This window comes from Sinocyclocheilus grahami, unplaced genomic scaffold, assembly GCF_001515645.1.
Source record: "Sinocyclocheilus grahami isolate Dianchi unplaced genomic scaffold, SAMN03320097.WGS_v1.1 scaffold126.1, whole genome shotgun sequence".
Lineage (NCBI taxonomy): Eukaryota > Metazoa > Chordata > Actinopteri > Cypriniformes > Cyprinidae > Sinocyclocheilus > Sinocyclocheilus grahami.
In genome coordinates, this window is record NW_015505305.1 from 965,537 (window position 1) to 992,087 (window position 26,551).

Consider the following 26,551-nt stretch of genomic DNA (forward strand, 5'->3'; position numbering starts at 1 on the left):
CTTGAGTAGACGGTGGGTGGAGTCCACGTATTTGTGGATTGTCAGCACGTCTTGACGGAAGAAATGTTTCACAATTCGCAAATGCACAGGACGCGATTCACAAATGCGAGCAGCTATCTACAAATGCACATGACGCGATTCACAAATAAATGCCAGGCAAAGTTGTGGTTGTGACATAAATATATATTTGTGAATTTTTTTTTTATTTGCAAATCTCATTTTATTTATTTGTGAATTTAATTCATGTTTGTGAAACTTTAAGATTTATTTGTGGATCTCATTCTATTTATTTGTCAATATGTTTAATTTTTGTTAATCTCTTTACATTTATTTGTGGATCATAATCTATTTATTTGGAATTAAGCAACAATTCTATCTCCATACTCAACACATGATACTGCAATCCAATTAAATTTTTCATGCACATTTTATAACAAACATTGCTTCAAAGTGGCTTTAGATAAAACAGTAAAATTAAATTAAAAAGATAAAAGGGAAAAAGTGTTGTTAATGACATTACAATGTTTAATGTGGTGAAATGATTTTTACTTACTTTGACATGGGCCGGTGGGCATGGCCATTGGTGTCTATCCCCAAAAGATGAAGGAAAAACACATTCTGTTCTTCATGTAACATATTCAGTAGAGTTTCATTGCTTTTAGCAACATTGAGAAAATCCTTAATAAAAAAAAATCATATTATCTTATTATTTATTACAAGATAATTTAAGGGTTTCAGACCTTATACTTTTTTGTAATTAAAAAAAATAAATAAAGTAATACTATATTTTGAGTAATGAAGTATTCAATTGATTAAAAGTGACAGTAAAGACATATAATGTTACAAAAGATTTCTATTTCAAATAAATACTGTTCTTTTGATCTTTCTATTCATCAAAGAATCTTGAAAAAATGTATCAGTGTTTCCACAAAAAATATTAAGCAGCACAACGGTTTACAACATTGATTAAAAATAAGAAATGTTTTATTAAAATGATTCATGTGACACTGAAGCCTGGAGTAATGGCTGCTGAAAACGTAACAAATTACATTTTAAAATACATTAAAATATCATTAATAATAATTTTTTTTAAATATATATATATATCACAGTATGACTGTTTTTACTGTATATGCGTGTGTGTGCGCAGTTTAATTAATATATAGTCACAAAAAAACATGCATATTTATTATCCAAGATTTAGGAAAGGATTTGGAAATTGTATTTAAAATAATTTTAGAAAAACATCAAGTTTAAACAACTGTTTATGATTTTTTGAATGGCAGACTTCTAAATGCTGGGCCACGCTTTAATATGTATCACAGACAGTGAATTGAAATCACAGTTGTGCTTTTTTTAAGTTAAGTTCATCAAAAGTGATTACGTAAAAGCCCATTAAGTATCCTACCTTCACTTCATCAAATACCCATGTATCAAGTCTGGATGCATCAGTGGAGGCGAAGTCCTCCCGCTCTGGAGGGTAAGTGTAAGTGTGCACATGGTCTCCAGTGGCTCCTACAAAACACACATGCTGGTAAAGCTATCAAATAAGGGCACTGTACTCTCATAGTTCTATTCATAGGTGTGGGGTTATACCTTTAGCAAACATCGGTAATATGTCAGGGCTTCCCCAACACCAGGTATGTCTGCTCTCATTAAAAACAGAATCAAACTCCACCGGATTCTCCTTCCAGCCTGTAAGCACAGGAATAAGAGACACATTGTTAAGTTTACAAATGTACGGGTTATACACAAACACACATGACTGCTGCTTACCCTTGGCAACAGCACTAACATCCTCATAAAAGCCCGCTATTAGAGCCACGTGACCTGGGCGTGATTCTGTAGGGACTCGCGTGTGAGACACTCCCCATGTGCCGCTCTCCTCAATCACACTCCTTATGACAAAAAACAATAAGGAGCACAAGTTAAATGTATTTATACACTATAAAGAACAAAATTTTGTTTTGTTTTGTTTGAGGCAAACATGCATAGCAGATAAGAATATTTGCTATGCTTATAAGTGTAATATTTTCTCGTTCACTCTACATATAATGCATTTTGGGATTTTTTTTTTTAGCAAAATCTAATTTCATATACGTCTATAAAATGTTGTATTAAATGATAGAAAGTTAAATTCCATTACATTGAAATAATGTTGGGATTTTCTGTTTATAATATGAATTTAAATGCCATTTTATGGAATCCATATAAAAACACTAAAGTCTTCTTGGTTCTACAGGATCATAAAATTAAAAAGTCTAGACTGTCAGTTAAATCGGTCAGATTTGCTGTACCATAATAGTAAGTGGTAGTCTATTCAGCTGTGTTCTTTGAGATTAAAGCACGATAGTATAACAAAAGTATCCAACTTGTGTTTATAAGTGTAATGTTTTCTGAATCTTTCTATCTGCAGTCATGAAGGACAGTGAATATTTTGAAGAATAAGCATTTAATCAGTAAAATAAGCTACTGAATTTTCTGGACCACATTCGTGAACAGGACAAGCACATGCATGACAAGATTATTCCACGTTCATCACCTTAGGTAAGGAGCCCTGCCTGTCCCATTGTCGTCTGGCTTAAAGAGACTGTCGGCTCTCAGACCATCTGCCACAAAGAGCACCAGGCGCTTGGCCGGAGGAGCCAGAGGGACATGCTGTGGTGTCATTCCATGGACAAGAGGGGATGTGAAATAGATGTCAAATATTGAGAGAAAGAAGACTACGTGGACAATGAGTCCCACGATGAAGAATATCATCATCTTCATCTTCTCTGCTATCAGACCTTTAGCACCGATTTAGGAAAAAAAAGAAAGACAAGAGAAAAGATGGACATTTGAAATGCATTGTTATATTTAAAAGTATTTTGTGTGACATGACATATTAACATGACTACATTCAAAAGGGCTAAATAATCCATAGCCATCTCAGAAGTAACACTTGCTAATATTTTAACAATAGTATGAGTGAATAAAAACAGTTTTACCTTTTTGCTAAAGTCGCTTAACCTATCAGTACACCAGTCCTGTCAATGAAAGCACCCGACAGAGCGTGAGTGACCGTGAGGCTGCGAGAACACAGCCTCTAAACAAAACGCCTCGTTCACTCAGGCTTTTCATCTGTGTTAGCGTACTGTTATATGTCTGGCGAACAACTTGGCTTTTGACCTACTAAACCAAATAGTTTGTAAGTAGATTAACTGAGAACTTTTTTTCACTTCCTTGTATTAGTAACCTTTGAACTGGAAATCATGCAATGTATTTTGGGAAATGTAGTTTACGCCCGGTGAGTTTTTCCCCCCTTCAGGAAAACATATACCTCTTTAAGAATGTTTTTTTTAAGTGATAGAAAATCTAAATTTAATTAGTGTAAAATAATGTCAGTGATTTTCCGACTATGAAATTAATAAAAAATGTGATTATACATTTTTATGTAAGCCACAAAATAAAAAGTCTCCTAATTTTTACAAGGAGCATACATTTAAAAAGTCCAAATTGCACTTTAAATTTTGATATGCTGTAATGATATTCTCATTGTGGCCTTTTTCCTTCACATTTGCAAATTTTATTTGTCCCATAATAGTAAATGGTAGTCTAAAATAATGATAAATTGTAGTCTTTCCGGCCATGTATTTTATTTTTTTTATTAAAACGATATTCAATCAAACAAACAAGTAAATAAATAAATAGATAAATGTGATACTGTACAAACATTAAAACAAACATTAAAGAGCATCAACAGATAAGTTCAAATGTAGCAAACGAGAGAGAAAAAGCATAACCCTACATAAAATAAACGTAATCGTAGAAACGTAAAAGGTAAACATAATAAAAAAAATATATATATATATATAAATAAAATAACTGATTTAAAAAATATATACGTAAATAAACAATCAATTCATGAATAAATGGAAACACAAATAAGCAGAGGAAAGCGAATTTATCAACAACAAGTACAGTCGAGTTACTTTGAGACTTTTATTTTGACACCAATATAATTTCTCAGGAACGCGTTTGGTCGCTAGCTTCACTCAGGTCGGAGAGTTGGTCAGTAAAGAAATACAGCAAGGGCTTTGTAATTGATTGCTAAATGCAGCTTTTAAATTTTACATAAACTAAACGCTTGAGCTGTTATCTAGTATTTTAAATCTCGTAAATTGCAAGTGGTATTTAACATACTTCGTTATAGTTCATCCGGACATAAAACCCGACTCTAGCCATGGCTGGCAGTAGCACAGCGATGAAAACATGGGAGCTGTCAAACAGCATGCAGGAAGTTCAGAGTATTGATGAAATATATAAGTATGATAAAAAGCAACAACAAGAAATTCTGGCAGCCAAACCGTGGACTAAAGAGTGAGTGTTCCACACCACGCGAATGTATTCCTCTTCAAGGGCCCTGAATTGTTTTCGAATGATCAGTATCTGTTGTCCATACTGCTTTTGTTGTTTACAGCCATCATTATTTTAAATACTGCAAGATATCAGCTTTGGCACTGCTGAAGATGGTGATGCATGCCCGATCTGGAGGAAACCTAGAGGTGATGGGACTTATGCTGGGGAAGGTGGATGGAGAGACCATGATCATCATGGACAGTTTCGCTCTACCCGTGGAGGGCACTGAAACGCGGGTCAATGCTCAGGCTGCAGCCTATGAATACATGGCTGCTTATATAGAGAATGCTAAACAGGTACACTGACTATTCGTTTTCTAAAATTCCTATTAGGCAAATAATAAAAACAAAGCCACACTTCGTTTCTAAATATAAAGCAGGTACATTGTGTATGCTGAATCTTGGGGTTTTCTGTGACTATACTCGTGTTAGTTGAGTGACTACATGGAATATGTGCACATCTAAAATTGTCACATTACAATACCATTTAAAATAAATCATTAAAGGCTCAAGTGTGATTAAAAATATGAAGAATATTACAATAAAAAGTGACTAGTTACAGGAATTAAAATATACATGTATTGTGTATGCTGAATCATATGCTATACTCATCTAATAAAATTTTACTAATACTTTTATAGTTGTTACGCATTCCGTTTTCATGATCTAAAATTAATTGAGAGACTATATGGAATATTTGCTCTTTAAAAGATATTTATCACTTAAGACCATTTAAAATGAATTAATGAAGGCAAAAATGTGATTTAAAAATAGTACAAATCTTAAAATAAATGGTGAAGAATCACAGGAACTAAAATATACATGTATTGTGTATGCTGAATCTTGGTTTCATATGCTCTACTCATCTAAAAATATTTCACTAATACTTTTATAATTATTATGCATTCATTTTTCATGATGTAATATTATTTGAGAGACTACATGGAATATTTGCATTTTTAAAAATGTATTTCTCACATCAAAAGACCATTTAACATGAATTAATGAAGGCAAACATGTCATTTAAAATGAGTAAAAATCTTTAAATAAATAGAGAATAGTCACAGAAACTAAAATATACACTTTATACTTTCAGTGAAATATATGCATTAACTTCCCATGAATGTCATGGCCAGCATATGATGAAATATTAGTAATTCTGAGGCTCATCATTTCTGAATTCATTTAGGTGGGGCGGTTGGAGAATGCGATTGGATGGTACCACAGTCATCCTGGATACGGCTGCTGGCTTTCAGGCATAGATGTCAGCACTCAGATGCTTAACCAGCAGTTTCAAGAGCCCTTTGTCGCAGTAGTGGTAAGTGCTGTTGAAAATGTTAAACTGTCCTGTAAAAGTCCTCTCTAAACCCTGTTACCATCAATCTCTAAAGACAGATGGGGAAAATAGCTCAGCTTCGAAATTGTTAAGGTATCAACTTAAATTAAGTAATATCAGTGATCCATAATTGACCCCTAAAATACAAATGAGTTTGGTGACATTTGTAGTGGTGTTTGATTAATGGCTGTTGACTTTGTAACTGAATACATTATACAGTTTACCTTTCATTGCTTTTGCTTATTTTGTGCTGAGTGCAAATAGCGACCTGGTGCTCATAACTTTCACTTGCTGAACTGGCAGCTCAGTGTTTTTATTTGTTATATTTGAACTGTTTTGCTTATTACAGTCCTTGTAATTTTTTATCCTTTTCAGATTGATCCCACAAGAACTATATCCGCAGGGAAGGTCAATCTTGGAGCGTTCAGGACATATCCGAAGGTAGGAAAAATGTTTTAGTAAATAGTTTTTTTGTAACCGTCTAGTATTTCATATTTATGTGTCTATTCATTTATATGAGTGTGATAAGATTTTTCATCACATATTTACATTTTAATGCTAGGGTTACAAGCCTCCAGATGAGGGTCCATCTGAATACCAAACAATACCGCTTAACAAGATTGAGGACTTTGGAGTGCACTGCAAACAGTAAGCTTTTTTTCTACACTTATTTCTTCTTGGAAATTGATTTAATTTTATTGACTTGGCTTGAAAATATTGGAAATGTACAATAAACCGTTTTCTGCTTTTAGGTATTATGCTTTAGAAGTGTCTTATTTTAAGTCTTCCCTGGACCGCAAACTCCTAGAGCTGTTGTGGAATAAGTATTGGGTCAACACTTTGAGCTCCTCCAGCCTTCTGACAGTAAGTACTGTCATTTATTGGTGTGAAATGATTGTATTTCATATAGCAATATGTGCATAAATCTTCAGTAATTTTCGATTTATATAATTCTTGTGCTTTGCTGAAAATACTTAATACCTAATTTGGTGTTCCTGGACAAAAATAACCGGCCTTAAAAATTTGCTAGTAAATCTCTCATTATCCTGTTAGCACTAGTTTTGTATTTCTTTTTGGAACTGACTGATCATAGGCCTTGATCTGAGCTTATGCACCTAGATATATATTGTGTATATTGTATTTGCTGAATCTTTTGGATTTTCTGTGCTATACTCATCTAAAAATATTTTACTAATTGTTTTATAATTATACTGCATTCAGGTTTCATGGTCTTATGTTAATTGAGAGACTACATGGAATATTTGCACTTTTAAAAAATTGATTGAAAACCGTTTTTGAGTGAAATAAGCATTATTTATGGATCATTTTGACAATATGCATTCACTTCGGTCAATGAAGCCTACGATTGGTCAGTTCTGAAAAGAAATACAAAACCTGTTCTAATCAAAAGAAAACAAGTTGATTATGTATTGAATTCAATATTTGGTCATAATTTAGCATAATGAGATCGTAATAAGCAATTTTATATCGGCCTGTGATTTTTGACTGGGGACACCACAAGTGTAACAAGGTGGGGGAAAATTATCGAAATATTATCCAAAAACACTATACGAGCAAAGTCAGTAAGTTTTAACATTAACTAGCATTTTTGGGAAATGACCCGAACACACCTTGAGGGCTAATGAAAGTATAACATTTATTGTTTATATTAATATTTGTCATTTTATTGATGTCTCTAAATCTTCTCTCTTGTTTATATTAAAAAATACTACAGTTATTATCTTTATCATGCTGAAAATGTTTTAGATTCTGAAGGATACAAGTATTTTATGTGCAGAAGATGGATAATATGACAGGGGTTTGTTGACAACTTGTGCACATGATTAATATTTGTAGATGCTGCTTTTGTTTCCCTACCAATTTGTTTTGAAAGCTTGTCATTGTTGACTATGGCATTCTGTCATGAGCTTTGTTTAGCACTATCTAAACAGCAGCCTCAGAGCTCTGTGTTAGAGATAAATTGACTACTTGTCAAAAGCGTACTTGTCAAAAAAGTGTGGTCAGTGATTACTGTCACCACAGACCGAGACCTTAAGTCACTGAGTCTGTCTTTATTATGAATCCTCGTCTGGGCAGTGTACAACCTCACCTTCTGCAAAATTTTGAGACCTCATTCAGGAGGCTTCAGCAAACAATTCAACAATCTACTGAATTAACCATCAGTGGAATGCATGTTGTGAAGGTTTAAGTATTGTTGTGAAATTGTGCATTAACCTAGAGCAAGTGAAATGGTGGTGTTAATGGCTCTTATTGCGTCAGAATGCAGACTACACCACTGGACAGGTGTTTGACTTGTCTGAGAAGCTCGAGCAGGCAGAAGCTCAGCTGGGACGTGGCAGTTTCATGCTGGGCTTAGACACACATGATAGGAAATCTGAGGACAAACTAGCAAAGGCAACACGAGACAGGTAATACAATATCCCTATCAATTCACTATTACATTTTCCCTTTCTTAATATATTATCAATTATGGATAATTGGAAATAAACAAACCAGCCAATAGACAATAACAGTTCTAAATAAAATTATAAGTAGGTCCTACAACATATCAACCAGGTTATTTTTTGTTTTAATTAAGAACATTTTAAGGATGTTAATTTTGTTTCAGACATTTGAGTAAATATAATAATTAAATGCATAAAGCTACATGAAAAAAATGTAAAACAATGTTTCTTTTCCCATTATTTTTAATTTAAAAATATATATATATGACAGGAGGGTAAATTTGTATCATTTTAGTATTGAGAATAGAATATTGATTTCATATTTATTTTGTGTGAGGTAATATGTGTTTTCCGTTTTTTGCTTGAATACATTTTTTTAAAAGGTTGTTGTTTTAGACTTTTGGAATTAATATAAAATCAACTTTATAAAGCTGGATAAAAATAGATGACTTTTTTTTATTTTTTTTATAAAAGATTATGTATTTATTTGAGTTTAATTGATTCATTGATTGATTAATTGGGCGTAAATTTGTTTCTTTTGGGTATTGAGAATAGAATACTGACTTCACATTATTATTTATAAAAGATTATTTATTTATTTATTTTATTTAACATTTATTTATATTTATTTTGTGAGAGCTCATAGGTGACTTGAGTGTCTGTTTAGGTGCAAGAGACCCCACTTTTTGACTTGTAATGTATTGCAACTAATTAACACATTTTTATAAAAACATGATCAAACATCTTTCTTTGTTTTTCAGCTGCAAGACAACCATTGAAGCAATTCATGGTTTGATGTCCCAAGTTATCAAAGATAAACTCTTCAATCAAGTGAACACATCTGCCAACTGAACATGGAAGGAACTGAAGTTAGATGACTTCACATGCAGTGTTTGCTTAGTTATGTGTTCTTTCGTTACGATTCTGCTTTGAAAGATTCAAAGGAATTCTCCTGTAGGAATGTTTGCATCATTTATCATTTGTTTAAACAAAGAAATAAATGCTGTTTGGGTTCATTAGTTGACAGACATCAGGTCTTTTGCTTCTTTTCTTAAACTTCATTTTTTTAATTTGTCCTCAAAATATTGCATCCCGTTTACTGCTAAAGTCTTGTCTGAAATTATAACTCACACAGCTCATCGTCAAAGCTGTCCTTTAGATCAAGACAAATTAGTTTTCCTTTGCGCTGTATGTTAGCAGATGTTTGAAATGTATTCTCCTCTGGGTTCAGTGTGTAACACGGTACCGCTCCATTCCCATTTCCCACAGCTTGTGTCAGGAGCTGTAACAGCAGTATTCAACATTAAACTTAACAAAAACCACAGTGCTCCACAAGAGGTCATTTTCATATTTGCCAGTCATAGCATTACATAATGGAATAACAAACTCAGCAGCCCAAAGATAAACATAGCCTGGCATGGCCGCAGCGCATCTGTCAGGACGACCCTGTGCAGGTTGTCTCTGTGTTGTACACAATCCTTCAGTATTCTGAGCGTAACACTGTGGCCTGTCACTGATGCATCACAGAAGCGGGAGCTCGATACAGTGGAGTCTATTCAGCTCTGCGTGTCTGCTCTTTATCGCTGCAGACACTCAACGCCCGTGTGGTTTCATGCACACACACATGCTTGCATTTTCTTACAGACAACAGTGCTGACTTCGTATTTATGCACTTTTTTGTACCCCACATCATTGTGCCAATTTTAAGATTTGCTGTTATGTTCCGGAAAGCATCAGTCTGTTCAATTATGCCTTGTGCAATTTGTGGATTTTGGCCTGAAGTTGTAAGTATATATTTTTTGCTCTTGCAATGGCGACCAATGTTTTATTCCATAGAGGATAAAATTAATTAAAGGAATAGTTCAGCCAAAAATGAAAATTTGTTGAAAATGTATTCATCATTAGGCCATCCAAAACGCAGATGAGTTTGTTTGTTCATAAGAAATAGATTTGGAGAAATGCAGCATTACAACACTTGCTCACCAATGGATGTTCTGCAGTGAATGGGTGCCGTCAGAATGACAGTTTAACAGCTGATTAAAAACATCATAGTAATCCACAAGACTCCAGTCCGTCAATTAATGCATTTAGGCCAGCAGAAACGGTTAAAATGCGTGAATGATGTATTTGTTTCTTAAAACACGCAGCTTTCCACTTCAGAAGATGTTATTGATGGACTTTAGTCTTGTGAATTACTGGGGGATTATTATGATGTTTTCATCAGCTGTAACTCATTCTGACACCAACCATACACTGCAGGAGGATCCATTGGTGAACAAGGAATGTAATGTAAATTTCTCTAAATCTGTTCAGATGAAGAAACTAACTCACGTATCTCTTCGATGGCCTGAGAGTGAGTACATTTTTAGCTAAATTTCATTTTTCCGTGAATTATTCCTGTAAAATTATCAAAAATCCCCCATGCTCTGTATTTCACCCATTGGAATTACAAATGAAGCTTATAATCATCACCAGATGAGCATTTTTAAAGAAGAAAAAAGCAGATGAGTATAAATGAGATGAGATATAACTAGCCTAAGTATATTATGTTTTCCATGAATGATATCAGCCAAATCCATTAACTTAATTTTAAGGTATGTTTTCTATTAGCAAGAGTCTTCTTAAATTACTTGGAATTCCACTTCATTTGCTGAACCCAGAGAAAATGTTTTAAAATAATAGGAATTATGATAGATATGTGATTAAGAGAATATATCCAAGTGATGAGCACAAATAATCAGCAGTGACTATTGATCACAAGGCTAATGTTAAACTAGCCTTTGGGACCAGTGACCTCCAGATATTTGGTAGCACTGATGTTTTCTTTGGACCATATAATAATAATCTCAACAAGCATGGTAGTAAGCATGTTCAGTGCCCCATGAGAGTCTGAAAAGGGCTGAACTCCCCCTCTATGTTCCTAAACCAACCAAAGCAACATTTCCTTTCTACCAAGTATTCTGCATACATAAATGGAGGCAAGTCACTCAGCCTCAGGAAGCGCATTCCTCCACCATATATAACAATACCCAGCCCACCGCACTTCTCTAGAACTGATATGCATTATTAGGGACAGCGGTTTGAGCTTGAAATGAGAGAGGGGAAATTTTAAGTTCTTCCAGCTGAAGCTGATAAACATGGTTTCTGATTTCAACATGTAAATGCTTAAGGGTCTTGTCTACTTTAAGCCTCAAGGGTGGCCCTAGTTTTTGGTTTAAATCTAGTTTTTCTTTTTCAACAATTGTGTTTCTCTCTAATCCTCTGCACACATGTATTTTAGTGTGTAATATAATCTCTTCACACACACACACACACACACACACATATATATATATATATATATATATATATATATATACAATGCTGTGAAAAGATTTTTGCCCCTTCCCCTTAATAAAATAAATAATCATTTAAAAACTGCATTTTGTATTTACTTGCATTATCTTGTGTAATATTAAAATTAGTTTGATGATCTGAATCTTTTAAGTGTGACAAATATGCAAAAAAAAAACAGGAAGGGGGCAAAAACTTTCTCACAGCACCGTGTGTATATACATATCCCCTTCAGCCAAATAAGGAATGTTAAACAAAACTGTTTTTAAAAAAAATTTTAATCAAATTTGCGTAGGTTTAAGATCAAAATCATAGACTTCGACCGTTCATTTGTCTTCTTCCTTTAATTAATAAGTTAATTACATCTTAAATTACTTGTAACAAAAACCTGCGCTAGCTTGAATTAATTACTAAAGCCAAATAACTTTTAACAACATCAGTAAAAAATATTCTTTAACATTTTCTATTATTCACAACAATACATGCGATATACAGCGTGTTCTAAAATTTACACAGAATTTAAAACAATTCAAAACGTCTCACCATTTGTGTTGAGAATGTGTCATGCCGCATTTGAACTGCGCATCGAAACAACTCTGGCGCGTGCAAGCTGACCTTGCGCTCGCGTCTCGTCGCCATGGCAACATCAGCTCTCGCTTCCTAAACAAAGCTAAGACAAGACGCAAAAGAGACTTTACAGCAGCAAAACACTTTGCGTTTATAGCTGACGACAGTTCATGCATAACATTTGTGCATTAAGGTGAGATGCAGTGCAGTTTCATTTTATTTCTACTGTATTAGCTGTTCATACAGTATGTGCATTTTCTGTTTGCGTTTATAATTGTATGCCAACAGTGGCCTAAGTTGCTTGTCTTTGTTTATTGGTAATAAGAGTGTAAATTTGCAATATATTGTTAAATATATGGCAATATATTATAATGATTGGCAAACTGCTGTCTCCATCCAGGTCCCTGGAGTTTAACCACAGAAAGTTATTGATTTTAAGAAGCTCTCCATGTCATCTCCCCATAGTCTGCTGCTCTGAGATCAAGTGTAAAACCGACCTGCTGTCATGTGTTGATGTATGTATTCCCTTTACTTCTGTCCTAGTATTCAACGTCTGTGGTCGACAAGACAATATAGAGAGAAGACTCAGCATATGGAGTAAAATATCATCCGAGGTCTTTTTCAAGGAGGTCTTGTTACTGTAGGTCTGGCTTTATATAACGTTACTGTTTTTATATAATACAGCATGCAGATGTGCAGGGTCAAGCTTACTTTATGATAATCTCACTTTATGATAATCTTAGGTCATGTCACATGTCTATTTCACCTTTGGCCTCGTTCCCGCTATTCAAAAAAAAGGTTTAAGGGACTATGTCGTCTCTAAAGTAGATATCATCAAAGAAATAATGGTTACCACATCAATTATACCTTTAAACCCCGTTTAAACACATTCTAACCCTGATTAAAATCGATATAGAAACGTATTTAGAGGTCAATGCTCTAAAATGTATTCGATCATAAGTTCTTGCATTGTTTTTAGTGTTTTTGGCTTTCTCATAAATCTCCGTCTTCCCTTGACACGCTGTGCTGCAGAAGAGAAATCTATCCTGTGATATTTTTGCACACTGAGTCGTTATGGTCCGTCTAACAGTGCATCTGATCGCAAAATCAAGCAATTACTCAAAAACCTGCAGAAGTGAATCTCTCCAGCAGTATCTGAAGAAACTGACCCATCTCAACTTCTCAAACAGAAGTATAGAGGAAATTGTAAGTTTTGAGTTCATATATATCAAAATTCTATTTAATATTCTAGTTTCCATTAAATTAAATATTACAGTACCATTCAAATGTTTGAGGCCAATAAGATTTGTGATGCTTTTTTAAAGATGCTTTTATTCAGCATAGATGCATTAAATTGATCAAAAGTGACAGTAAAAAAAAAAATATTCATCAAAAACTCTTAAAAATGTATCACAGATTCACAAAAAAATACACACACACACACACACACATATATATATATATATATATATATTAAGCACCACAACTTTATAACATTGATAATAATAGGATTTTTTTTTCTTGAGCACTGAATCAGCATATTAGAATGATATCCGAAGGATCATGTGACACTGAAGACTGGAGTAATGACTGCTGAAAATTTAGCTTTGCTCTCACAGGAATACATTACATTTCAAAATACAGTATATTAAAACAGAAAACAGTAGCCTAATTTTAAATTGTAATAATATTTCACAATATTACTTTTTTTTAATACCATCATGTTTTGTACATTATTCTTTGGGATGCAAAGATACATACATTAGGTAATATTATTCATTAAACATAATAAGAATATTGAATAGATTTAATTTTTTTTCCGGTTACATTAGGTAAGAGCAAAATCTCAAAGTGAGATTTTATGTCAATGAAAATGCCTGTGAAAGTGTAGACTACTACATTACATTTTCTGTTTTTAAGGTTTGATGCTGCTTTGTAGTTATTTGTTAATTACGTCATCAAACATACTTTTTGATTGTTTTGGGTATTTTTCATGTTTTTATATTTTTTCATATTTATTATATTTCTCTGTTCAAGTATGGAGTATTTTAACAAATTAACGCTCCAATCTCACTGCATCATGCTCACAATTCCTGCGTATAATATACTAATATCTACACCAGGGTATAACCTCTGAAAGATGTAGAGTAATTAGACAGAGAAGCTTACTTAACCTCATTTGCTTTGCTTCATAATTATTGGCCTGGGGGCAATACTGTTACTTCATCCTTACAAAAACAATGTTTATTAAGAACAGTCTCAGATATACATGTTATGAATAATTCCATTCATTAATTCTCCCACATCTCCGTTTGCGGCAAACAGAGTGATTAATTTAGGAGTCTCACAAGAATTTCCTCAAGCATGCCAGTTGATTGCAGTGTTTAGAGTTTATTTATTGGCTTTGTCCCAGGAAATGAAGCTGATGTCTGCGGCTCAAAATTATAATATCAATATCCCTTTTAAAATGTTAAAGAAGAGTTAAATTGTCTGTTTGGCAGCTTGAAAATTATATTGTTGAATGCTTGGGTCTCACAAACCACATACATTTTCATCAAACAAAGCAAATCAATGGGAATAAAGTATTTATTTCTTGAATAAACAATATTTCATATAATATTCAGAAGCTGTGGTTTGCAAAACAACTTTGGGTGGACCAAAAAATGCTGCCTCTGGCGTCGGAAAATGGACTGTGCCCTCATACCGACCGATGCGAAGGGAAACAGCAGAGAACGGCTCGAGTTGCCAGAGTTTTAAAGGCTTTTGATTAATTGCACCGGAGTGAAACACTTGTCAGCTCTTTGTGTTCCCCGATAAATTAGAGGCTCAGGAGACTTTACGCAGTCATTCAGGTGAGGACGCTGAGTGTGCGCGGACATATATCCGTACCTTTCACGCGCAGCACCACGACTGGTTATATATATTTTTGCAACGAGAGGGACTATTATTTTAAACAGAATTTTTACCGAGCTGTGGAGCTTTTCATGCCTAGATGTGTTTTTAGGACAACGCTTTTAACAACAATAACACAGGTATGTTTTTTACATTTTAATAACTTCTCATAACAATGCAATCTACAATTATACTTAAAATGGTTGTATTAAAACGGCATGTTCTTGGCAGAAATAATTTAGCCTAATGACAATCATAAACACTGTAGGCGTCAATTATTTATTGTTTTGACATTGACTCATACTGGCCATGAGATTTTTGGCTCACTTGAGGAAAATGTTTTTACAAAAGTTTTGATGAGTGCATAGGCTTAAACCTGTTTTTGACAAGTTTTTCTCAAATACTGAAATAAAAGTGCATTTTTGGCTATTTAAGTGTGTGTGTTTTTTTTTGTTGTTGAAAATGTACTGTTTTAACCAGGTTAAGAAGTGATTTCAATGGTTGGAAGACAGTCGATCCATATGGATGGCATTGGTTCTGTGACAGTTATGGATGACAGTCCCGCATCAAGCCCTAACTCGAGCCCCAGTCCTGACACGCTCTCAGCGGACAGCAGGCGCATAGAAGCCCTGTCCCACTCCACGGTGGTCCCGTCTAGTGGCCTCGGTGGCAGAGGAAGACCTGCGGCAGCCAACGCAGCGCGCGAAAGGAGTCGCGTGCAGACGCTCAGACATGCGTTCCTCGAGCTACAGAGAACATTACCGTCGGTGCCCCCGGACACCAAACTCTCCAAACTCGACGTCTTGATATTGGCAACCACATACATAGCGCATTTAACAAGAACCTTGCAAGAGGAAGGGACGGAGGAGGACAACACAAAACAAACTGAAGCTTTGAACTCACTTAAGGGAGATGGCTACTTGCATCCTGTGAAAGTAAGTCGAATTATATTTTAGCATGAAATAGAAGCCGAAAATATTGCAAATGTGAGTTTTTTTAAATATTTTAATTCCTTTAAAACATTTGTATTTAGTCTTTAATAGTTTTGATTAGGAGACTTTAAGGTTAAGGTTTAGTCTGCTTGAAAATATCCACTTTACGCGTGACAATTCATTTTTTAAAAAGAGTTGATTAAGTGTTTCTATTAATCGCTTTTGTCTTTCAGAAATGGCCAATGCGTTCAAGATTATATATCGGTGCCACTGGCCAGTTCCTGGGGAACTCGAGTGAAAATCAAGGGGCATCTTCGTCATCATCTCAAACATAGAGCGTTTGCACAATGATTAAAAAATGAAGGTAAAAAAATAGAGTCGTTGTTTTAGTAATTTTGTTGCCGTCTGTAAAATTTAACAAAGTTGTTTTACGCGGCAAATTCATTGAAATGATTATCATTATTGTGCCATATGACAACTGAGTATTGTGCATATTAATATATCCAAATTATTTCAAATATGTAAATAAGATTAAAATATTAAACAAATTGTGTTCTTTTTAACTGTGGGTTTCTGCAGTTCTGTACTTGTACTTTGTCTGAAGTTCCATGTGTTGGGTTAATGAGCTGTTATGCTTGAGCTGTCGGCTATGCACTTTCTGTTACAACTTTTGCACTAAATGCATGTGTGAATAACCTAACATTCGTCATGTGAAGTGGTCTGTCAGAATCGCAACAATAGCATCATCACCCCCTTTTCTCCTCCCTTCCCTCCTTCACGTGGAATAGTAAATAAAATCATTCTTAAAAATTACACTGATCTCAAGTTTATTATTAATGTTATTATTATCGATGCTTTTCTAAACCCTTCATAATGTGCAATAGGTGTAATGTGTTCCCATCATAAACTTTATAATTAAAATAGGCCTATTTGACATGCACTGAACATTTTTAATATCGAAGATTTTAATTCATTTTTAATTATTGTCTTAATTTACAGTTCTAATATATCTCATGTGATGGCAGCATGCTGTGAATTTGCTCATGGAAACATTTAAAAACCTTTAAAACTCTTAATCAGGATGTCACTGAAAGTCTGTGGGAAGTACTGAATAATGTCAACTCTGTAAAGCCTTTTAAACCCTCTAAAGAGGTTTAAAAGTGTAGGCTTTAGATTTAAACTTTATATACCAGAGCATATTGATCTAAATAGGCTAATATGTGACTAAATGGATCATCTTTATCTATTTATTTAAATGTTTCTCTCTCTCTGTTTACTGTAATGTTTACTTTGAACTAAATATGCTTGAGAGAGGCAAACTATTTGGATAGGATTATTAAATGCACGGGTTTGGACTTTTTTTAGACGTTTAAGTTTCGTAATTTCATAAGCTTTTTCATTAATTGAAAACTGTTGGGAGCGCTCTAAATATAAACAAAAAAAAAACAAACTACTCTCTTGATAGTGCTTTAAATATAAACGTGTCATAAACGTATGCAAGATTTAAGCACTTCCAGCCAACTGTAAATGTTTTATCACACTTGACTATAGCACATCAAGACGTCAGTAAAACCCAACACGCATGCGCTGTTCCTACTAGGAAGTTCCCCTTTAAAACGCGAAGCACGCATGCGCCACATCCTTTCTTCCCAAGTGCGGAAAGAGCTGGTCACACATTTTACACGTTGCAGTGTAACTTGAGGTAAATGTACTTCGATTAATTATTGTGTTGATGTATTTTAACAGAAGTGAAAGTATTATTGCAGATATTGGTAGAACTGTTCACGAGGTTATAGGCTCGTGTAGAGGTTTTTGCATCCTGGCTTTGCCACGTGGTTAGTCAGCACGCGCGAGAATAATTTATAAAATACTTGCTTGCTACATCGTTCCGTAGAAGCACAATTAGTCTTTATTAACTGGAATTTGAAGCATTATCGTGAATCGTTAGGAACGAGTTGCTCTATATAACATGAGTGGCATAATGAGGTTCCTTGCATTAAGTTACCAAGAGGGGAAAAAAGTGAATTTTACTTCCAAGTTCTCCTTTTCGAAATGGGATACTTCCTAAAAGTTCGGTTAATTTTATACACTAGTTTTAGTTTCTCGTGTAGATTTATTAATGAGCATTTTTGCAATTATGTGGCGAAGAGACCTTGAATTACTCTTAATTTTGAACCCATAGTGGATACAGAAGTTTTGAAAGAATGTTTTAAATTCATTCTGGGAGTGTATGATCAATATTGTAAAGGTCACTGTTTCTACACAAATTGACATGATTTTGCCAAATCGTGTTGTAATCATGACCTATCCTAAAAAAGGATTGAAGTATCCCATGAGGACTGCTATAAATCATTTTGGCAGGGGGTGTCCCAGATCTGGTGATAAATTGCTCCTTTGGCATTTGCTCTGCTGTAGGCAGGACTGTGCTCTGTCCGGCATAGGTCTGCTGTCCCCTGTGTGGCCTGGCTGGTTTGGGAATGGTCTTCTATGACCTGGATTTGATAATCAGGGTTTTGACTCACTGGAGATGCTGTGGTCTTGGTAAAGGTCCTGACCTTGAGTTGAACTAGAGCTGCCCAGGCCTTTGTGCTGCTGTGGGAGGGTCTACTCTCAAGCTGTGTTACATGTGACTTTTGACCTCTAGTTCATCAGTCATCTTTGAGTTTTTCGTTTACTGGCTCTTCCCTCAGCTTATTTGAAGCACAAAATCAATAGCTGAAACACAACATGGGTAATGGGTCATCTTTTTAGAATTGTCTATTCCTTTTGTCGTTTCTTTTCTTGGAAGATTTTAGCTGCGAAGCAGAGCTGATATTAAATATATATTTTTTGTTGTTGTTGAATCCCAAAGGAGCCAGATGAAGATGGCTACAGCTAGTGGAAGGGATCATAATATTTGCCACTGGACATGGGAGACATGAGAAGTACTGATGAAAAAAAATGGTAATTTTAAAATATATGTATAATAATAGCTTTCAATGTAATGTTTGTTGCTATGATGAATGTCACGTTTGCCGTTTACCCATCATACCAAATTGGGTTGCTGACACTGACTGTCTGAAGCAACAGCACAGTTGACTATCCAGTAGCCTGTTTGAGATTTTGCCAGCATTAAATTTATCCTTCTGTTTTTCCCACTAGGTCTTAGGATTACCACTAGAAAAAGGGGGCCCTGAGAAGTGCAGATGAAGACCGGTAACTATATATTATACACACTGTAATGGCTTTAAATGCTAGTTTGTAATGTCAAAGTTAAGCCATTTTATTTTATTTCCTTAAGTGATAATTGTGTGGTTTTGATAAATCCTTGTTGCCATGATGAGTCACATTTTTGCCGTTTACCCATCAGACCAAATTGGGTTGTTGACACTGACTGTCTGAAGCAACTGCACAGTTGATTACCCTGTACCCCGGTTGCGATTTCACCAGCATTAAATTGATTTTTATTTTTTATTTTCCCCCCTCACACCAGGTCCAGGGATTGCCACTGGAAAAGGGTGACATGAGAGGAGCAGATGAATAATAACTGGTAATTTAATGTGTTCTTATTGTAATTGCTTTAAATGTGAGGTTTTTAATTGTTTGCAGTTTAGTTTTTTTTTTTAAGTGCCAAGTATATTTGAGGCAAAATGCTTGTTGCTATGATGAATGTCACATTTTTGCCGTTTACCCATCAGACCAAATTGGGTTGCTGACATTGACTGTCTGAAGCAACAGCACAGTTGACTATCCAGTAGCCTGTTTGAGATTTTGCCAGCATTAAATTTATCCTTCTGTTTTTCCCACTAGGTCTTAGGATTACCACTAGAAAAAGGGGGCCCTGAGAAGTGCAGATGAAGACTGGTAACTATATATTATACACACCGTAATGGCTTTAAATGCTAGTTTGTAATGTTAGTTCAGCCATTTTATTTTATTTCCTTAAGTGATAATTGTGTGGTTTCGATAAATCCTTGTTGCTATGATGAATGTCACATTTTTGCCGTTTACCCATCAGACCAAATTGGGTTGTTGACACTGACTATCTGAAGCAACTGCACAATTGACTACCCAGTACCCTTTTTGAGATTTCGCCAGCATTTTAGTTTGTCCAACTTTTTTTTTTTTTTTTTTCTTCCCACCAGGATCAAGGATTGCCACTTATGAAACGGTGACCTGAGAATCGCAGATGAATGAAGAGTGGTAACTTTTTTTTTTTTTTTTGGTATATGTTGTAATGGCTTTAAATGAGAGTTCCATATATTTTAGCAGTTCAGCCATGTAATGTTTTTAAGTGCTAATTGTGTGGTTTGGAGGCAAAATGAATGCTTGTTGCTATGATTGTCACATTTTTGCCGTTTACCCATCAGACCAGATTGGGTTGCTGACACTATCTGAAGCAGCCACACAGTTGATTACTCCGTGCCCCATTTAAGATTTCACTAGCATTAAATTTGCCCTGCTTTACCTCCCACTAGGTCCAAAGATTTGTTTTTCCTGTGTGTAATACCTTGATTTATTCCTCAACTGTGCAGGTTGCATAGGTTTGCACAAAATGCAAGATCTGCTTGCGGGATTCTTCCAACATGAGGTCCCTCTGGTGCAAGGAGTCCAGGTCACGGAGGGCACAGGGAAACACTGCATCGGGTGGAAAAACAAGCGCAGAGGCCCCTGGATTCCCAAGACAAACTTTCTCATTCCCGAACTCCGTATTATGCACTGACTGTAACAGGAGCTTGATCCTAACTATAAACTAGTAATGAAGTGGTAAATGGGTTATGATCAAATGTACATATTGAAATAAATTCTCATTGAAACTTTTACTTTTGTATTCATTTGTTCAGACTTTAGAAAGAAATAATTTTGGGGAACTAACCATGTTTTAGGGTGACTGAACTTTCGCACAGCAGAACCGCAATGACTGCATCTTCCTCCAGAACTTGTGTTCTTAAACTGAGTTTAGCATGAGCCTGGGCCAGAGCAATCCTGCTAGAACCAATAAACAATGTAATTTGTGTATGTTTGATAATCTGCATAACCAAATGGGTTTATATAATTCCATTTTTTTTTTTGCTACCAGTTGTTGGCTGAATATTACAGTCTTAAAGACTAGTGTAACTTTAAATAAACTGATATAGTACTGTAAATATTGTTACACAAAGTTTGCTGACAGTCCTTTGGAGACTGGAAGTGCTGAATTGTATATAACTGCTCCATCTAGTGGTATAAGTCGGTGCTTTGCAAAGAAAAGCAGCCATGAGTAGCTGTCAGTATGTTGATTTTGTAGAGCTTACAGCAGTTTGACAGAAGTGACTGAGACCGTGGATCTCTGTCCTGAGTCTGACCGAAGCCTGCGACTGGCCAAGTAATCGCTGTGGATCATCCTTTCAGCCTCAAGACTCGTGTCCACCTTTAGTTCCCTTGCAAGAGCCAAAAGCTGGGAGAAAAGATTCGAGTTTGGGGGAAAAAAGATTTTCATGTAACCGAGACTAACCACATTATGTAAGTTACTTCTCTAAATGTTTCAAACTACTAAAGAAATAGCAGCCCGATTACAGTTGATTGTACACTACTGGTAAAAAGTTTGGAATAAAGCTGTTTTATAAAAGTCTTCATGAAGGCTGTTTATTTGATTAAAATACAGTAAAAACAGGATTATTGTGAAATATTACCATTTAAAAGAGTTGTCACATGATCCTTCAGAGGATCATAAATCAGAATGTGCATCAGAATAATTTTAACAATGAATTTTGACCTGAAGTGTGCATTGACTGACCTCTTTATAGTCTTGTGTGGTAAGCTGCATACATGCTGGATATAGGGGCTCTTCTGGGGGCATGGCCTGTCTCAGGGTATGCATTGTCATAGACAGGAGTCGGTGATTGCTGCTTGTCTCTCGACACTGGACTATGATTCCAAACGACTCTGCAAGCTGAAGAGGAACTGAGCCCATTTCCTGCATTTATATAAAAATCTCAATCACTGTAAGATAAGCAGATGCTGCAAAACCATAACTTCTATACAGAAGCACTGATGTAGTACTATAAAATAACACAAGTCATTGTTTAGACAATTTGGAGTAACTGAGATTTGGTTGCTGACACAAATAAGCACAATGAGGAACTCCTAAAATAGATGACATTGTTTTTGGTTCCTATTCCCAAATACAAAAAGAGGTGGGGTCATCTGTGAAGCAGATCTGCATTCCTTCTACATCTGATCAGTCCTGTGGTGTGTATTTGCTTATAACATTCCCATCTTATTTCCTGAGGAAAAGCTCAATTTGACTATAAATAAGATTGGATATGAACCCACCACAGAACCCAGCACCACATTATCACATCTGGCTGTCCTCTTGGAGGGGAAGCAGCATCAGCTAGGGCCCAAAAGTTGCACAGGACTGGGAAGGAGAGGTGCTGGTCCATATCATCACCATATTTCTTGCCAGGAATGAAAACAGACACGGTTCTGCTTTCGAGAGCTGAGGGGAAAAATAGGTTTGCTTTGCTTGATTGCTTAAAATGCATGATGTATTCTATCTTGTGCCTTCATCTGTGATAGAAATAATTTAAACAACTGGCACCAGACTGAAGCATGTCCATCTTGTCTTTCTTGTAGCATGTGAGATCTCCCAACAGACAGACACCTCCAGATGCCAGCAAAGCTAAACCTGCATGGATGTTGGCGGTACCGGCGCCATGTTCATCTCTAGATAGAGATGCCAACAGCTCTCCTGTAAGCGCATGATGAATGCCACGCGAGGCCAATGGCAGGCTATATCTCATCAACCTGTGAATGAATATGCACATAATATGAATCATATTTTGATGACCATTATCTAAAGAGACGTGCATTTGAAAAACCCAGACCTGTCAATGATTAGAGTGTCACTGGTAAGAGCAAGCATATCCAGGTGGTTGGGAGAGTCTGGGTTATCTTCAGTTTGCACCAAGCTAAGAAGAAGCCCCAGTTTTAATATGTTGTAAAGTCCAGGTGGGATCACCGGAGAACCAAATGAGTTGGCTACAATGGCAGCAAACCTCCATGGGGAACAGGCCGAGGCTGTCTGAAGGTTCTGGAAGTTGTTGCTAACCAGACAGGGGCCTGTGAGCGGCAGTCAGGAGCAAATGACTTTGACATTCTGTGAATATGTATGGTTATATTTATGCCATCAAAGTCAAAACAAGACTTTACATTTGGGGGTCCACGGTCGGATGCTGCAAGCCTCTACGCTCCAGGTAACATTAGGCCACTGGTGTACATGAGCTGGAATCCCCACAACTCGGTACAGATGGCCGATTCTCATGGAGTTACACAGTTCATCTAATTACATTAAGAGAAACAAAACAATGACAGCTGAGAGCTGGTCTTCACTTATTATTTGAGAAACATGTTCACCACCAACACAACTGCCAAGAGAAACACTGCAGGCTCTTTTAAACAATGATTCCACTATGGGTTGTAGCTACTAATGAGTGTACCTTACATTTATTAACATGTATGTTCAGTAACTGGAGCCTAACGTATTGAATTCCAGACTAATACTAGGTCAACACAATATGCTAATAGCATCCAGAGAATCTGTGGTCTCTCCAGTTGGCTAACTGAAAAATATTATTGAAGGAGACAGGAACACCCAATCTAATACTGAAAGACATTGTGCGTGGATGTGTTTCAGCAGTTTATCTATTTGAGAGCTTTGCTTCAACATTATGAAAACCAGGTTAATCAGGCATGATGATTCACAAACTAACTGGATTATTTCATAATGGTTAGTTAACAAGATTATTTGCAATACCATGAGAAAGATAAAGGGGTAATTTAACATACAACAAGCATTTACCTCTTAGAAAAAGGGTGACAGATTACTATCTTAAGGAATCAGCATCACAAACTCCTAAAGCATCCACTGCTCTCACATGAATGAGCTCAACTAGCTGTTTATCTGTGGATTAAAAAGCATTTATTTGAAATATAAATATTTTGTAACATTATAAATGTTGTTAATGTCACTTTTAATCACTGGATTTATTCCTTGCTGGATAAAAGTATTAATTTCTTTATTTTTTTTTTTTTACTAATGTTGTCTCACCCCCTAAAACCTGGGACTTCACATCCTCCTTCAGCGGAGAAGAGCAGAGAAAGCAGGTAAAATCACTCCTAACTGTGGCAGACCCTGTGGCACCTGGTGCATGAACTCTGATATGATGAAACCCTTTGGACAAATTGATAAATTGTGTAGGACAACAATTACAAAAGTAAAGTTAATAACGTTACCTACCTCTAGAAAAAGGGCATTTCTCTTCTGAGCAGAGAAATCTGGCTCCTTGTGTATATTTGGTGACACGTGTCATGGCAATTACAAGGCCCTCCAAAGCTAAGGGTCTCATTGGACCATACCCATGGGGAAACTCAGAGAGATCCATACAATAGTTGTGAAAAGGTGGCAAGTAGTTTGGCTTTAAAACAACATTAACCTATACAGAATAAATATATTCTCACACACACACATGAAAAAAGTGAAATCTGCATTTAATTAAGCTGCTCCTTACCTGGTTTTCTGTTTGTATGTGGTCAATAAGTGACAGTGTTTTTATAGACAGATAACAAACCTGAAAAATAACCACTGCACGCTTAGTTGTTTGTTTAAATACAGATTAGATGTAAATATGTTAAGCACAATAAAATATAGTTTTTTTATTTTACTTTTCCACACATTTCACCAACAGAAAACTGTGGTTGGTAGATCTGATATGTTGAAACCCTTTGGACAAATTGACAAATTGTGTAGGACAACAATTACAAAAACAGCCCATAAAGTTAATAACATTACCTACCTCTAGAGCAAGGGCATTTCTCTTCTGAGCAGAGAAATCTGGCTCCTTGTGTATATTTGGTGACACGTGTCATGGCAATTACAAGGCCCTCCAAAGCTAAGGGTCTCATTGGACCATACCCATGGGGAAACTCAGAGAGATCCATACAATAGTTGTGAAAAGGTGGCAAGTAGTTTGGCTTTAAAACAACATTAACCTATACAGAAAAAAATTTAACTTGTGTTTTTTTCTATTTTAATATACTGATGTGTATCAAAGCAAATTTCAAGTATACCCAAATATATTCTCTCTCTCACACACACATATATGAAAAAATGAAAACAAGTGAAATCTGCAATTAATTAACCTGCACCTTACCTGGTTTTCTGTTTCAATGTGGTCAATAAGTGACAGTGTTTTTATAGACAGATAACAAACCTGAAAAATAACCACTGCACGCTTAGTTGTTTGTTTAAATACAGATTAGATGTAAATATGTTAAGCACAATAAAATATAGCTTTTTTATTTTACTTTTCCACACATTTCACCAACAGAAAACTGTGGTTGGTAGACTAATATACGGTGGCTGAGAGAGCTCAACGCGCTGCAACTTAAGAAAACACATGCAAATTGAAAAAACACCAGCAAATTAAGAAAACATCTTCATCAGTTTGATAACACACCAGCTGCAAATCCTATTGATTTGAAATGATTTTATGAATCTCTCTGCTCATCACTTAATAAGAGTGGGGATTTGCAGCGTTTCTTTATTTGCATGTGTTGTGAGGATTTGCAGTGTTTCTTCATTTGCATGTGTTGTGAGGATTTGCAGCGCGTTTCTTCATTTGCATGTTGTGAGGATTTGCAGCATGTTTCTTCATTTGCATGTGTTGTGAGGATTTGCAGCATGTTTCTTCATTTGCATGTGTTGTGAGGATTTGCAGCGTTTCTTCATTTGCATGTGTTGTGAGGATTTGCAGCGTTTCTTCATTTGCATGTGTTGTGAGGATTTGCAGCGGGTGTGTTGTCAAACTGATGAAGATGTTTTCTTAATTTGCTGGTGTTTTTTCAATTTGCATGTGTTTTCTTAAGTTGCAGCGCGTTGAGCTCTCTCGGCCACCGTAATACTAATAAGCTGGGTATCGTGTATATTTTATTTGTGAAACTCACTGACTGAAAGAGAGAAATGGCTTTGACAGGGTCGTGCAGTATACAGTCTCCCAGTGTGGTGTTCAGTTCAAGCACATCTGAGGGATTCACATCAAAACTGAACCGATACACGGCCTTCGTCTGCTGTGAACCTGAAAGACATGTTTCCCTTTTTCAGTGTGTAAACAGTCATGAAGATATGGGTTCTTATTATTTTAATTTAAATGTAATAATCAACTTAGATAAAAAACGGATGTAGAGAGCTCCTGTTCACTGAGGTATTTACATGTAAAGGTAACTAACTAATTAACGAATAAGGCATCCAACTTTATAAACAAACCTTTAAAGACTTTACAGTCTTCAATGAGTTTACTTAATCCACCACTTCTGTCTAAATAAATTATTATTGCTTCTTTTAGGGAAAGCAGGCCATCCATATCTCTGGAATGCATCGCTGGCTCTGGAGCTGGGCGGCGGGAAGTGGCTCGAACTCAGTATAATATATGCAAATGAGATGCATCACGCGTGAGCCAAATGAAATATGTTAACCTCGATTCGAACAAGGCGTCTAAAACACATAAACATTTTTTTTAAGGCGGTGCAGTATTGAATAAGTTTAGGTAACCCACGACAGATATTTAAATACATTATTATCACTTTCTTTAGAAAAGGGATAACTTATTT

The 26,551-nt window shown here is 35.7% G+C and overlaps 3 protein-coding genes and 1 long non-coding RNA gene across 9 annotated transcripts in view; 3 read left to right on the forward strand and 1 right to left on the reverse strand.

Annotated features, from left to right (window-relative positions):
* The window catches only part of LOC107590193 (phosphatidylinositol glycan anchor biosynthesis, class N), a 15,804-nt gene extending 12,579 nt beyond the window's left edge, over positions 1-3,225 (reverse strand). For 2 of the 3 annotated variants that reach the window (XM_016278828.1, XM_016278826.1), the window contains exons 1-6: positions 2,988-3,225; positions 2,543-2,794; positions 1,777-1,898; positions 1,597-1,695; positions 1,409-1,515; positions 554-678 (exon numbers count right to left, since the gene is read on the reverse strand). In XM_016278828.1, the coding sequence (XP_016134314.1) occupies positions 554-678; positions 1,409-1,515; positions 1,597-1,695; positions 1,777-1,898; positions 2,543-2,769 (680 nt within the window). In that variant the 5' untranslated portion in view covers positions 2,770-2,794; positions 2,988-3,225. The remainder of the gene's footprint in view (positions 1-553; positions 679-1,408; positions 1,516-1,596; positions 1,696-1,776; positions 1,899-2,542; positions 2,795-2,987) is intronic. The other variant, XM_016278827.1, reaches the window with a different exon arrangement.
* A 772-nt stretch (positions 3,226-3,997) lies between these two features.
* On the forward strand, positions 3,998-9,634 carry LOC107590195 (COP9 signalosome complex subunit 5). The gene is made up of 8 exons (XM_016278829.1): positions 3,998-4,359; positions 4,460-4,694; positions 5,587-5,715; positions 6,109-6,174; positions 6,296-6,381; positions 6,486-6,597; positions 8,014-8,162; positions 8,960-9,634. The coding sequence occupies exons 1-8, from the start codon at positions 4,223-4,225 to the stop codon at positions 9,048-9,050; spliced, it is 1,005 nt and encodes a 334-aa protein (XP_016134315.1). The 5' UTR covers positions 3,998-4,222; the 3' UTR covers positions 9,051-9,634.
* Positions 9,635-14,960: 5,326 nt separating this feature from the next.
* Positions 14,961-16,263, forward strand: tcf24 (transcription factor 24). The gene is made up of 3 exons (XM_016279036.1): positions 14,961-15,130; positions 15,471-15,925; positions 16,156-16,263. The coding sequence occupies exons 2-3, from the start codon at positions 15,488-15,490 to the stop codon at positions 16,255-16,257; spliced, it is 540 nt and encodes a 179-aa protein (XP_016134522.1). The 5' UTR covers positions 14,961-15,130; positions 15,471-15,487; the 3' UTR covers positions 16,258-16,263.
* A 1,266-nt stretch (positions 16,264-17,529) lies between these two features.
* On the forward strand, positions 17,530-20,722 carry LOC107590330 (uncharacterized). Of its 4 annotated transcripts, XR_001609768.1 has the most exons (7): positions 17,530-17,624; positions 18,774-18,865; positions 19,064-19,117; positions 19,395-19,451; positions 19,712-19,765; positions 20,047-20,104; positions 20,437-20,722. It is a non-coding gene; the product is annotated as an uncharacterized lncRNA (long non-coding RNA). The 4 variants fall into 4 exon arrangements; XR_001609771.1 differs by lacking the exon at positions 20,047-20,104; XR_001609769.1 differs by lacking the exon at positions 19,712-19,765.
* The last annotated feature ends 5,829 nt before the right edge of the window (positions 20,723-26,551 follow it).